The sequence below is a fragment of the Haliotis rubra genome, unplaced genomic scaffold, assembly GCF_003918875.1.
Source record: "Haliotis rubra isolate DU_JTF1 unplaced genomic scaffold, ASM391887v1 Scf2655, whole genome shotgun sequence".
Lineage (NCBI taxonomy): Eukaryota > Metazoa > Mollusca > Gastropoda > Lepetellida > Haliotidae > Haliotis > Haliotis rubra.
In genome coordinates this window covers 11,085-23,123 of record NW_025766731.1, presented here as the reverse complement: position 1 = coordinate 23,123, position 12,039 = coordinate 11,085, and the positions used below count along the sequence as shown (strand labels likewise).

Genomic DNA, 12,039 nt, shown 5'->3' with positions numbered 1-12,039 from the left:
GTATCTGACTTGTAACCTTCTATCATTTGGCTCAGAACAACACAGGCTATACTGAAAACTAGGCACTGATATCTTAAAATCAGAGAGAATCGAACCTAAACGCATAACTACCTTTGTATCCCACAGCTGTTCCAGGTTCTGTATGCTGCTCATAGCTGAGGATGGACTGTACTAGCTGCTGTCTAGCCAGCTGCATCTGTACAGGTCCATCAAGTGAGTCTGAAGATAAATAGCACCAGACCCCAGCCTCACTATGGTCTCGGTCTTCTGCTGCAGCCTTCACCTTCAGGTCAAGGACACTGTCCTGGAAGTAAGGAATTACTATAATGTGAAAAACATTGACATGGGTTCACAAGAATGTATTTGGTACCTACATCTATGGAAATCATTCCCATGAGTTAAAAACAAAAACAAATGATTGCTTTAAAAGATTACTTGTGAGCAATGCCAGCTTACCATCCACTTCCAAAATATGTCTTCATGTTGTCGCCAGTTCATCAGGTTCTGGAGGCTTTCATTGTCCTTATCAAGCAGCACCAGCATCTAAATATGATAAAACACAAGCAGGATATGTAATTGAATTATCATGCAGATGAAAATTCTCACAAGGGCAAGGTTTCTCAAGGATTCCCATTTTTATTCAAAAAGGGAATCTTTATTTGTCTTTTGACAAATGCACATCAGTGCATATGTGTGTACGTGTGTGTTGATGATGAGAGAGAGAGAGAGAGTGTGAGGGGGTAGGGTGTGTGTTAATGATTTTTAAGGGAGTGTGCCACCCATTTTGTTCTGGGTAGGTGTGTGTGTGTGTGAGAGAGAGTGAGATTCACATTGTACATGCTTCTCCACAAACATCATCATCACCCCCTAGCCATAAATTATTAACGGTTCCTAAGATTAGAACCATCAACATAATGTTATGTTTTATTTAAATAAACAATAGCAATCCATTACTCGTTTCAGCAGATGTGGGTGCCTCAGCAAATGGACTTCTAACACCGATAAATTGTCACGGTTCTTTCGGAGTGATATCCCTGTGGTGGTGTTTTCAATCTGAAATGAAAGTTACAAATATTTCAGTCGCTGTGTCAGCTATTGGTGCAGACTCTTATGTATGCGTTAAGGGTGATATCCCAAAGCTTGCTATAATATGTTAAAGATCTTTCATAACAATGGAAAGATAAATTGGGTAACTGGACTTCTCGTGAGACTTTATTTCTAACAGGATTTTCCTATGTCTGGATTACGCACAGGATTTTGATGATCATAAAATATTTATGAGTATGTTTTCCCAAAGATGTGTAGACATTCAATTTCAAGAATGGCATGATAAGCTGTCAGGTCGGAGTGATTATCATTTTAATCTAACTTTAAATCTCTGTTAGATACAGAGAAATATGTAATAACATTGTTCAGTAACAAAGATTTACTCCGTATATACTACACACTACGTTTCCAGTCTAATAAGGTAAAAGTGAGTAAATTGAGATAATGACATCGAATGTACTCAATGTATTTGTTCTAAAGTTAACATGAATATTATAGAAGATGAATTCCACCTGATATTAGTGTGTCCATGTTATGAAGATTTGAGGGAGCAGCTTATACCCCCGTTTCTATCACACATTCCCCTCTAAGAATAAGTTATACCAACTCTTGTCACCAAAAAATGTGAAACATGTAAAAACCTTGCTATATATATTCCTTAAGAGAAACCTACTTACTTAATTATGTATCCAAAACTTTTGTATGCGCAACCATTATTCTGTATATGTATGTGCTCTTGGCCTTGAGGCCTCTACACAGAATAAACTTGTCACTTGAAAGTTATAAATTTGAACTACTGTGTAACCTTTATCAGGTTTATCAACATATATATTGTGATGTTGTCCGTACAAATGGTGCTCATGTAATTGACTTTGAAAATGTGAGGTGAACAAAGTATTTATTGTGACATCAAAATTGAAGTTACATTCAGGAATATTACTGATGTCAAAGAATGATATTCTTAGACTTAGTATATTGTGTATACTGAAGCAGAAAATGGTAAAATACTTCCAGTACAAGTAGCAATAACATATTTTTAACTCAAACATAATTTCTTTCATTCTTGCAATTACAAAATAATATCACTGATGGTTTTCAACTCATCCATTCTAAACTGAAATAGTAAATTAAAACAAACCTTGTTTAGAAGCTTAGCCTCATGTTGCTGAGCTGCGTACATTCGCCGAAGGTTGAGTCGCAGTTTACTATTCAGCACTAGTAGCCTCTGTACTCTCTCACCAGCTGGGGCAGCTGAATCTCCCTTGGCAGTAGGGCCCAAATCACAAGCAGAATTAGGCCACTCCTACAAACACACAGTGCATGCTTATGTACATGGTAAGAATCTACCTTGATCACAAACTACGCAAAAGTTGTCTGTGTGTGTTTGTGTGCATGAGCATGCGCACCTCTGTGTGTGTTCATGTGTTAACTGAGGGTTTAATGTCTCCAAGGACATCATCTGATGGAAATCTGCTTTGCATGTGGAGAAAATCTGTAAGTCTGATTTTCCTCACCTTACACCACTGTGAGATGTTTTCATCCAAAGGAGACGTACACTTGTCCATGAACCTCTCAATCAATGTCTCTTTACACACCAGCCATGCCATAGCCAGCAATAGTTCGCGACTTCCCCTTGAGGCATCATTTGGCAAGTGAGCAAAGTCATGTGACATGTAACCACGACTTTGTAGTTCTCGCTTGACAAGAACACACTTCTCCTCTGTGAAGAAAGCAGTCAATGTACACATAAAGAATTGTTATACAATTGTAGAAACTGTGTGGACTTTGTTTATAGTGATTATAAGTGGTTGCAAATGACTGAATTGTGACAAGAGGGCAATTTGAATCCTTTCCAACCTGATTTGTTTGTTATCAATTTACCAAGTGAGGATTAGATCCCTTTTTGTAAACATCTGATTCTATACCACTTTTCAATTCAAGAACAGAGAAGGCCTGTTTCAAGACATTCGACTATGACATAATTTTGTCTGTAACAGATCATGAACCAGTGGTTGACTGTACCAAGAAATGAAGTATGCAGCTGAGCATGACCATATTCCAGTTCAAACAGTTTGGGATCTATTGCTCTATGCTATCACCCTTTGGAACAGGAGATATTGTGAATAATTCCATTCCCAGACACACTGTTGGACCATCGTGTCTACCACATTCAGCATGTCATTTTCTTCTCACATTAACGTTCTGGTATAATCCTAAAACAAGCATGGAATACAATCATATGAAGTGTGTATTTCTCAGCTGTAGAAAACGTGAAAAAGGAAAACATAGCAATCGTCATGTTCATAACGTATGACCTCACCGTCTGAAAGCTGCCTCTGGGCCTTGACAGCAGAGTCGTCAACTACTCCATAATTGCTGAAGTATACCAGCTCAAACAACAGCTTCCACAATGCGGGTGTCTGTAACAACGGCATAAGAATCTACATTGAAAAGTTGCCCTGTGCAATAAACAAGGTGTTGTTATCCGTTTACTGCATTTAAAAGGCATGACAGGATACTGTCAGATCATTTATCACAAGTTAAGTAAGATGACAAGACAAACAACACGTTTTAATCACAATTACCAAGACTAAACATACATACCGGCCCTAAATAGTACTACATAAAATCGTGTTTAACATCATTATAAATGGGTTATAAGTAAAAGCGATATATATATTTCACAATCGGTGACGTTTTGGGTGTTGTTTCAGTCTGCACCCAGATTTTGAAGCAGGGTTTCAACTAGTCTGTCTCACAGTCCCTGAACCACATTAATTTCCCTACTGCCAAGCCCTATCTGCAGTGCTAAAGCCCTAAATAAAGCAAGTCTAGATTTCCTCAGGTTCAGGTTCTGAATCTCTGGTCCAACTAGGGCTCCTTTTCAATATAAATGGGCTTGTTTGTTACTATCTAAATTATATATATTCAGAGACTAAGCCTTAGTCTAGGTTTCCGCGAAAATCTCACCGCTTCGTAATTGTTGAACTTTGCCAAGCGAAATGTTTCTGCGGTGACAAGTGATGCTCCATTTTCGTTCAGTATTGTTGATAGCAGTTCTATGGTTTCCCTTACTTGAGTTGACCCAGACATGGTTATTAAGAGGTGTTTGAAAACGGTCACATATTGACTGTGTCTGAACGTTTGTTTACCAGTTATTTAGCACTTCCGGTTACAGAGAGAAGACGCTTTCATAATGCTCTCACAGAATATTACTTAGTACGTGATGTCCTAACACAATATCTCTCCTTGGCTGACTTGCTTTTATCCATAGAACCACAACAAAGTAGAACTCAGTATCAATCAAATGTGGAAATAATGCTTGATAACGTAAAGTCCCTGCTGGGTATCACACAGGAACCGTTAACGCCAACACCCCGTTATAGCGCGCATGTGATCGCGACTCGTTTCACTCGTCTGTTTCGTTAGAAGGGGAAAGTGTTTATCCACAGACAGTGGTGCTCAAAACTCACTTGTTACGAATATATATGATAAGTGATCGAAATTCTCGTCGGGTATACGAAATGCAAATGTTACTTAACGTTATAAACAAAAATATAACAAATAACTGAACAATAACTCACACAAGGAAGAGAGTCTTATGAATGTCAAATAGCTTCTTTATAATGAGGTACACATAACTGACATGATAAAATGTACACGAAAGGCAAACCATATTTACAGTAAAATAATTAAGAGGAATTTACAGGGGAGAACGATTTATTATATGAGCATACACAGCATTTGCATAGAAATATGTCACCTTTCTAACAGATAAGGAAAACAGGGTACTTAATATATATTGACATAGACTGACGACGGGGCTTCTTAGGCTGAACATTAACGAAGGAAGATGGTTAGGGTTAGATTTAAGTTAACGTTTTTGTCTTCTTTGTAATTTGGGGATGAACATGAATTTATCATTTTATCTTAATATGTAATTCCTGTAAGAACATCTATACCTGCCTAAAATGTAAACTGGCATAAACCGAATATCTACTCGTATTAGGCTTCTGTCTTCGAACGATGTGGGGTTACTGAGAACATTATGTAAATCTATATCTCAAAGTCATCAAATGAGACACAATTTTATAATTACTGGAATAATTTAAAGTAATATACGTTCAAAGTCATGCATGATTGTAAGTGCACTTTCTGTATCGGCCAGTGACCTAATCAGTTGTGCAGAATCCTGCAGAAATCTCTATATGATTCAGCTTTTCGTTACAGCGTTCGGCAGGCAAGTCCATATAGTATACGCGCCCAGCCTATTATCAATGTTGTCAAGCTTCGGCATTGTTTCGCGCCGTCGGGATTTAATAACTTTATCCCTAAAGACCGTGCTTACCCAATAGTGCCAATCACTGATGGCACAATTTAAATGTGCACTTTGAAAAAGCAGAGTGGGTTTGTTGGTTAAAACAATCTCTAAAAGAGGTAAAACAACCTTTTAATGAAAACCGTTGAAGAATAACACTATTGTCAAATACATAAGAGATAGCTTAAAGTGAAGTTATTTTTCTGGAGACTAGTTCACGTCAACATTCAACAGAAAGATCGTCATCATGTTGGTCAGTCGTTGTTTACAATCCCTCTGAAATTGCTTCCTTCAAACCGATGTTACAACTACATTAAACTCTTAATATTCGAAATCCTTTTCAAATGTGTTTATGTACTAGTATTGCCCAATATAGATATTATTGAAACACTCCTTTCTATCCGCTGTCAAACGATACACAGTACCGATACATAGAAACATTTCTTGTTCAATATATTAATGACGTCGATGTTGATGGTGTTGGAGAGATCCTCCAGGATGGAGCTGTCAGGATACTGAGAGGAAGAATAATGACAATTATTATGGATATACAACTTCTTTTATTCTGTGGAGGCGACGTTTTGACATAGATTCTAATGTTGTTGTCATCTGACAATTGTGTAAATGGATATGCGTTCGACGGTCATCACGACTATATAGCGTCTTTACTGGAAAAAAGGCTGTTCTCGTGAAGCCTATTCTTTCGTTAATGTCTGTCCCTTCCACACATTATAAGGATTCCTCGGTAGGATTTGTGAATTGTTGCCTGTGTTTGTTTATGAAATTGTAACACAAAGAACGAGGCCATTTAAATGTAGTGTCCATGCATGTGTGCTACGTAGGGCGGCCTCTTTGATGCAGGTGTAAAGTTTTGACAGGTAAGTGAGTACACGCTCACCCGGCGGAGACTTCTTTAATGTACAGCTACCTCATCTACGACCGCTACCTTTTTAATTAAACAAACAAAGATATATTTCTCATAGCTGTGAAAACAATCAAGATGTTCCAGCTTAAACAGCATGGCGGCTATGCATGAAGGACTAATTCCTGATTGCTAACAACACAAATGTGGGAGTAATGAGTGGGTGGTGTATGGGGGTCGACTTGAAAGAAGTCCGAAAGTCATGCTACGGTAATAAATACTGCAACGCTCCTACTTCAGGCATCAGTCACAGATCTGCGCTCATCTGAACCAGCTAAACTTGTCACGACGATCATCTTCACATTATTCGCAATTTGCCCTTTGAAAGATTTCTACACAATTACGACGCCAAAATGAAGGTGAAAGAGCCCCGACACCAGGCCAAGCAAGTAGCGTAAACAAGACAATCGTTCCGGCCAGGAACCGAATCAAAATACTCTTCTAGTCAGGTAAACATTTCATTACTCCAAACGTCAAATGGAAAACAAAGCATAAACGCTAACCTAACGCTAATCACACAAAATACATGTGAAACCAGATTTCATCTGCACCATTCATATCCACAGTTGAGCCAGCTGGAGAAGGTGTTCCTGTCCTCTCAGTATCCTGACAGCTCCATCTTGAGGATCTCTCAACACCATCAACATCGACGTAGAGACTATCGGTAGGTGGATGAGCAAATCCCCAATGACTCTTATACTTGATCGAAGTTGGTCGTACAATACATCATATATCTGAAATATCAGGATGGGATAAAACTCATTTACCCTAATAAAAACACGTAGTTGCCAGCAGATATATACCACTGGGCTAATTTCTCAACTAAATTACTTTGTATGGTATCATATTTCGGGTATAAATAATTGTTTCAGATATCGTTTCCTCATTGGTAAAAACCCCACTCCAACCCATACAAGAGACCTTGTGTTTTTGAAATGTCTTAATATAAGTGGCCACATCGTGGCATACAGATCTGGTTTCAGAACCGACGTTCCAAGTTCAAGAGACAGTCTAAAGGTGCTCACGTCAACTGGATGAGACAGCAACTGTATCAACAAGAAACATCACAGCCACGTGACTTAACGGCAACGGACAAGTGTCACGTGCTCACACCACCGACGGCTGTCAAGAAAGATGACGTGAAAGACAAACCCAAATCAAAGTAAGTACACACCAAACGACCATATATTCATCAGTTAGTTTTGCAAGTGTATGGTGCTCTGAATAGCTTGACACACTCTTCTGTCACTCTCGTGCTCACAACATTTTCTTGTGCTTCAGTCTTCACTACCTGCCCAGCACCGGACCCGGATACTCCTCACTGACGGACTACGACCCCGTCTACAATCCCAGGATGCTCCCATCATCTCACAACGTCTACAGCGCTCTCACTGACGCAGTATCCAGTACACGGCCTGTCCAGCAGAGTTCTCTTCACTACCCACATCTGATGACAGAAACATCGTTCCAAGTCACGCCAAGCCCGCAACAGTGGACGGAGTATTCCAACCAGACCAACTTCAGCTCTCCCTTAAGTCCATACCACCAGAATTATCTTCTCAACTGCCTTAGCGATCCCATGACATTCCCCCAGATCGGTGTCTAGATCTCCCAGGGACACATTCGTGTTATGATGCAGCACGCCGGTGTGTGTATAAATGTATTCCATGTCAATTGGTTACAGCAGTCCAATGATGAACTCATCTTTGGCTTGCTTTGTTACTATTAATATATATATTGTTATGTTTTTGTTATGGATTGCAAGTATAATTTCAATATGACTGTATATGATTCTAAGATAATAAACATTATCTAAAAACTATTACGTTTCATGTTATTATACAGCATGCATATCACAACTTTTCATATAGTAAACTGCCTACTCAGGTGTCATACAGAAGCAAGGTATCATAAACAGGTGAATCTTGGATTCAAACTCTCAGTTTGTGTACACTGGCATGAGTGGGACACGTGCTTCTTGCAAAAGCGAATGTCGGCGCCATTTTCGACCCTTTAATCAAATGAATCGGTTTGATGGAGATTCATTGTTGAAAATGAACAATTTCCTATTGATTGAAATTACATATAGAGTATGAATATACGTCTTCTCCTCGCCAGCGGGGGCTCGGTTAAAAGAAGATTTGTAATTAGATCTACTATCTGTCGTTGATTCCTAAAGCCAAGACATGCAATAGCGAAGGCTCAACTGAGAGATGGTCAGCAGCCAGAGATAAGAAACGAAATCACATCAACATCCGAAAATGGAAATGGTATCAATACAAAAACCTTTCTAACAGATAAGGAAAACAGGGTAATATATTGACATAGACTGACGACGGGGTTTCTCAGGCTGAACATTAACGAAGGAAGATGGTTAGGGTTAGATTTAAGTTAACGTTTTTGTTTACTTTGTAATTTGGGGATGAACATGAATTTATCATTTTATCTTAATATGTAATTCCTGTAAGAACATCTACCTGCCTAAAATGTAAACTGGCATAAACCGAATATCTACTCGTATTAGGCTTCTGTCTTCGAACGATGTGGGGTTACTGAGAACATTATGTAAATCTATATCTCAAAGTCATCAAATGAGACACAATTTTATAATTACTGGAATAATTTAAAGTAATATACGTTCAAAGTCATGCATGATTGTAAGTGCACTTTCTGTATTGGCCAGTGACGTAATCAGTTGTGCAGAATCCTGCAGAAATCTCTATATGATTCAGCTTTTCGTTACAGCGTTCGGCAGGCAAGTCCATATAGTATACGCGCCCAGCCTATTATCAATGTTGTCAAGCTTCGGCATTGTTTCGCGCCGTCGGGATTTAATAACTTTATCCCTAAAGACCGTGCTTACCCAATAGTGCCAATCACTGATGGCACAATTTAAATGTGCACTTTGAAAAAGCAGAGTGGGTTTGTTGGTTAAAACAATCTCTAAAAAGAGGTAAAACAACCTTTTAATGAAAACCGTTGAAGAATAACACTATTGTCAAATACATAAGAGATAGTTTAAAGTGAAGTTATTTTTCTGGAGACTAGTTCACGTCAACATTCAACAGAAAGATCGTCATCATGTTGGTCAGTCGTTTAATCCCTCTGAAATTGCTGCTTCAAACCGATGTTACAACTACATTAAACTCTTAATATTCGAAATCCTTTTCAAATGTGTTTTTGTACTAGTATTGCCCAATATAGAAATTATTGAAACACTCCTTTCTATCCGCTGTCAAACGATACACAGTAAAGATACATAGAAACATTTCTTGTTCAATATATTAATGACGTCGATGTTGATGGTGTTGGAGAGATCCTCCAGGATGGAGCTGTCAGGATACTGAGAGGAAGAATAATGACAATTATTATGGATATACAACTTCTTTTATTCTATGGAGGCGACGTTTTGACATAGATTCTAATGTTGTTGTCGTCTGACAATTGTGTAAATGGATATGCGTTCGACGGTCATCACGACTATATAGCGTCTTTACTGGAAAAAAGGCTGTTCTCGTGAAGCCTATTCTTTCGTTAATGTCTGTCCCTTCCACACATTATAAGGATTCCTCGGTAGGATTTGTGAATTGTTGCCTGTGTTTGTTTATGAAATTGTAACACAAAGAACGAGGCCATTTAAATGTAGTGTCCATGCATGTGTGCTACGTAGGGCGGCCTCTTTGATGCAGGTGTAAAGTTTTGACAGGTAAGTGAGTACACGCTCACCCGGCGGAGACTTCTTTAATGTACAGCTACCTCATCTACGACTGCTACCTTTTTAATTAAACAAACAAAGATATATTTCTCATAGCTGTGAAAACAATCAAGATGTTCCAGCTTAAACAGCATGGCGGCTATGCATGAAGGACTAATTCCTGATTGCTAACAACACAAATGTGGGAGTAATGAGTGGGTGGTGTATGGGGGTCGACTTGAAAGAAGTCCGAAAGTCATGCTACGGTAATAAATACTGAAACGCTCCTACTTCAGGCATCAGTCACAGATCTGCGCTCATCTGAACCAGCTAAACTTGTCACGACGATCATCTTCACATTAGTCGCAATTCGCCCTTTGAAAGATTTCTACACAATTACGACGCCAAAATGAAGGTGAAGAGCCCCGACACCAAGCCAAGCAAGAGTAGCGTAAACAAGACAATCGTTCCGGCCAGGAACCGAATCAAGTACTCTGCTAGTCAGGTAAACATTTCATTACTCCAAACGTCAAATGGAAAACAAAGCATAAACGCTAACCTAACGCTAACCACACAAAATACATGTGAAACCAGATTTCATCTGCACCATTCATATCCACAGTTGAGCCAGCTGGAGAAGGTGTTCCTGTCCTCTCAGTATCCTGACAGCTCCATTTTGGAGGATCTCTCCAACACCATCAACATCGACGTAGATAGACTATCGGTAGGTGGATGAGCAAATCCCCAATGACTCTTATACTTGATCGTAGTTGGTCGTACAATACATCATATATCTGAAATATCAGTATGGGTTAAAACTCATTTACCCTAATAAAAACACGTAGTTGCCAGCAGATATACCACTGGGCTAATTTCTCAACTAATTTACTTGTATGGTATCATATTTCGGGTATAAATAATTGTTTCAGATATCGTTTCCTCATTGGAAAAACCCCACTCCAACCCATACAAGAGACCTTGTGTTTTTGGAATGTCTTAATATAAGTGGCCACATCGTGGCATACAGATCTGGTTTCAGAACCGACGTTCCAAGTTCAAGAGACAGTCTAAAGGTGCTCACGTCAACTGGATGAGACAGCAACTGTATCAACAAGAAACATCACAGTCCCGTGACATAACGGCAACGGACAAGTGTCACGTGCTCACACCACCGACGACTATCAAGAAAGATGACGTGAAAGACAAACCCAAATCAAAGTAAGTACACACCAAACGACCATACGTTCATCAGTTAGTTTCGCAAGTGCATTATGCTCTGAGTAGCTTCGACACACTCTCCCGTCACTCTCGTGCTTACAACACTTTCTTGTGCTTCAGTCTTCACTACCTGCCCAGCACCGGATCCGGACACTCCTCACTGACGGACTATGACCCAGTCTACAACCCCTTGATGTTTCCATCATCTCACAACGTCTACAGCGCACTCACTGACGCAGTATCCAGTACACGGCCTGTCCAGAGTTCTCTTCACTACCCACCTCTGATGACAGAAACATCGTTCCAAGTCACGCCAAGCCCGCAACAGTTGACGGAGTATTCCAGCCAGTCCAACTTCACTTCTCCCCTAAGTCCATACCACCAGAATTATCTCCTCAACTGCCTAAGCGATCCCATGACATTTCCCCAGATTGGTGTCTAGATACATTTGTGTTCAGATGCCGCACGCGGGTGTATACATGAATTCCATGTCAAATGGTTACAGCAGTCCAACGATGAACTCATCTTTGGCTTTCTTTGTTACTATTAATGTATATATTGTTGTGTTTGCGTTATGGATTGCAAGTATCATTTCAGTATGACTGTATATGATTCTGAGATAATAAACATTATCTAAAACCACAGGTTTCATGTTCTTATACAGCATGCATATCACAACTACCATTCGATAAACCATGAGCACAGGTGTCATACAGTAACAAAGCATCAGAAGCAGGTGAATCTTGGATTCAAACAGTCGATTTGTGAAGACTGGCATGACTGGGGCATACTTTCTTTCAACAGTTTTATTCATTATCAGTAGGTACATTCATTTTATAC

The 12,039-nt window shown here is 39.3% G+C and overlaps 3 protein-coding genes across 3 annotated transcripts; 2 read left to right on the top strand and 1 right to left on the bottom strand.

Moving 5' to 3' along the window:
- Nucleotides 1-111: 111 nt before the first annotated feature.
- On the bottom strand, nucleotides 112-4,401 carry LOC124280361 (tubulin epsilon and delta complex protein 1-like; the record flags this gene model as incomplete). The annotated part of the gene is given in 8 exon segments (XM_046716268.1): nucleotides 112-145; nucleotides 147-304; nucleotides 457-543; nucleotides 955-1,053; nucleotides 2,186-2,350; nucleotides 2,562-2,767; nucleotides 3,368-3,467; nucleotides 4,018-4,401. Coding segments are annotated over 8 exon segments (972 nt in total), but the record flags the coding sequence as incomplete, so codon positions are not given.
- Nucleotides 4,402-6,640: 2,239 nt separating this feature from the next.
- Nucleotides 6,641-7,893, top strand: LOC124280360. The gene is made up of 3 exons (XM_046716267.1): nucleotides 6,641-6,676; nucleotides 7,271-7,449; nucleotides 7,569-7,893. Exons 1-3 carry the CDS (start codon nucleotides 6,641-6,643, stop codon nucleotides 7,891-7,893), a joined length of 540 nt encoding a protein of 179 aa, XP_046572223.1.
- Nucleotides 7,894-9,831: 1,938 nt separating this feature from the next.
- Nucleotides 9,832-11,790, top strand: LOC124280359 (homeobox protein OTX1 B-like). The gene is made up of 4 exons (XM_046716266.1): nucleotides 9,832-10,486; nucleotides 10,604-10,705; nucleotides 11,009-11,199; nucleotides 11,320-11,790. The coding sequence occupies exons 1-4, from the start codon at nucleotides 10,391-10,393 to the stop codon at nucleotides 11,639-11,641; spliced, it is 711 nt and encodes a 236-aa protein (XP_046572222.1). The 5' UTR covers nucleotides 9,832-10,390; the 3' UTR covers nucleotides 11,642-11,790.
- The last annotated feature ends 249 nt before the right edge of the window (nucleotides 11,791-12,039 follow it).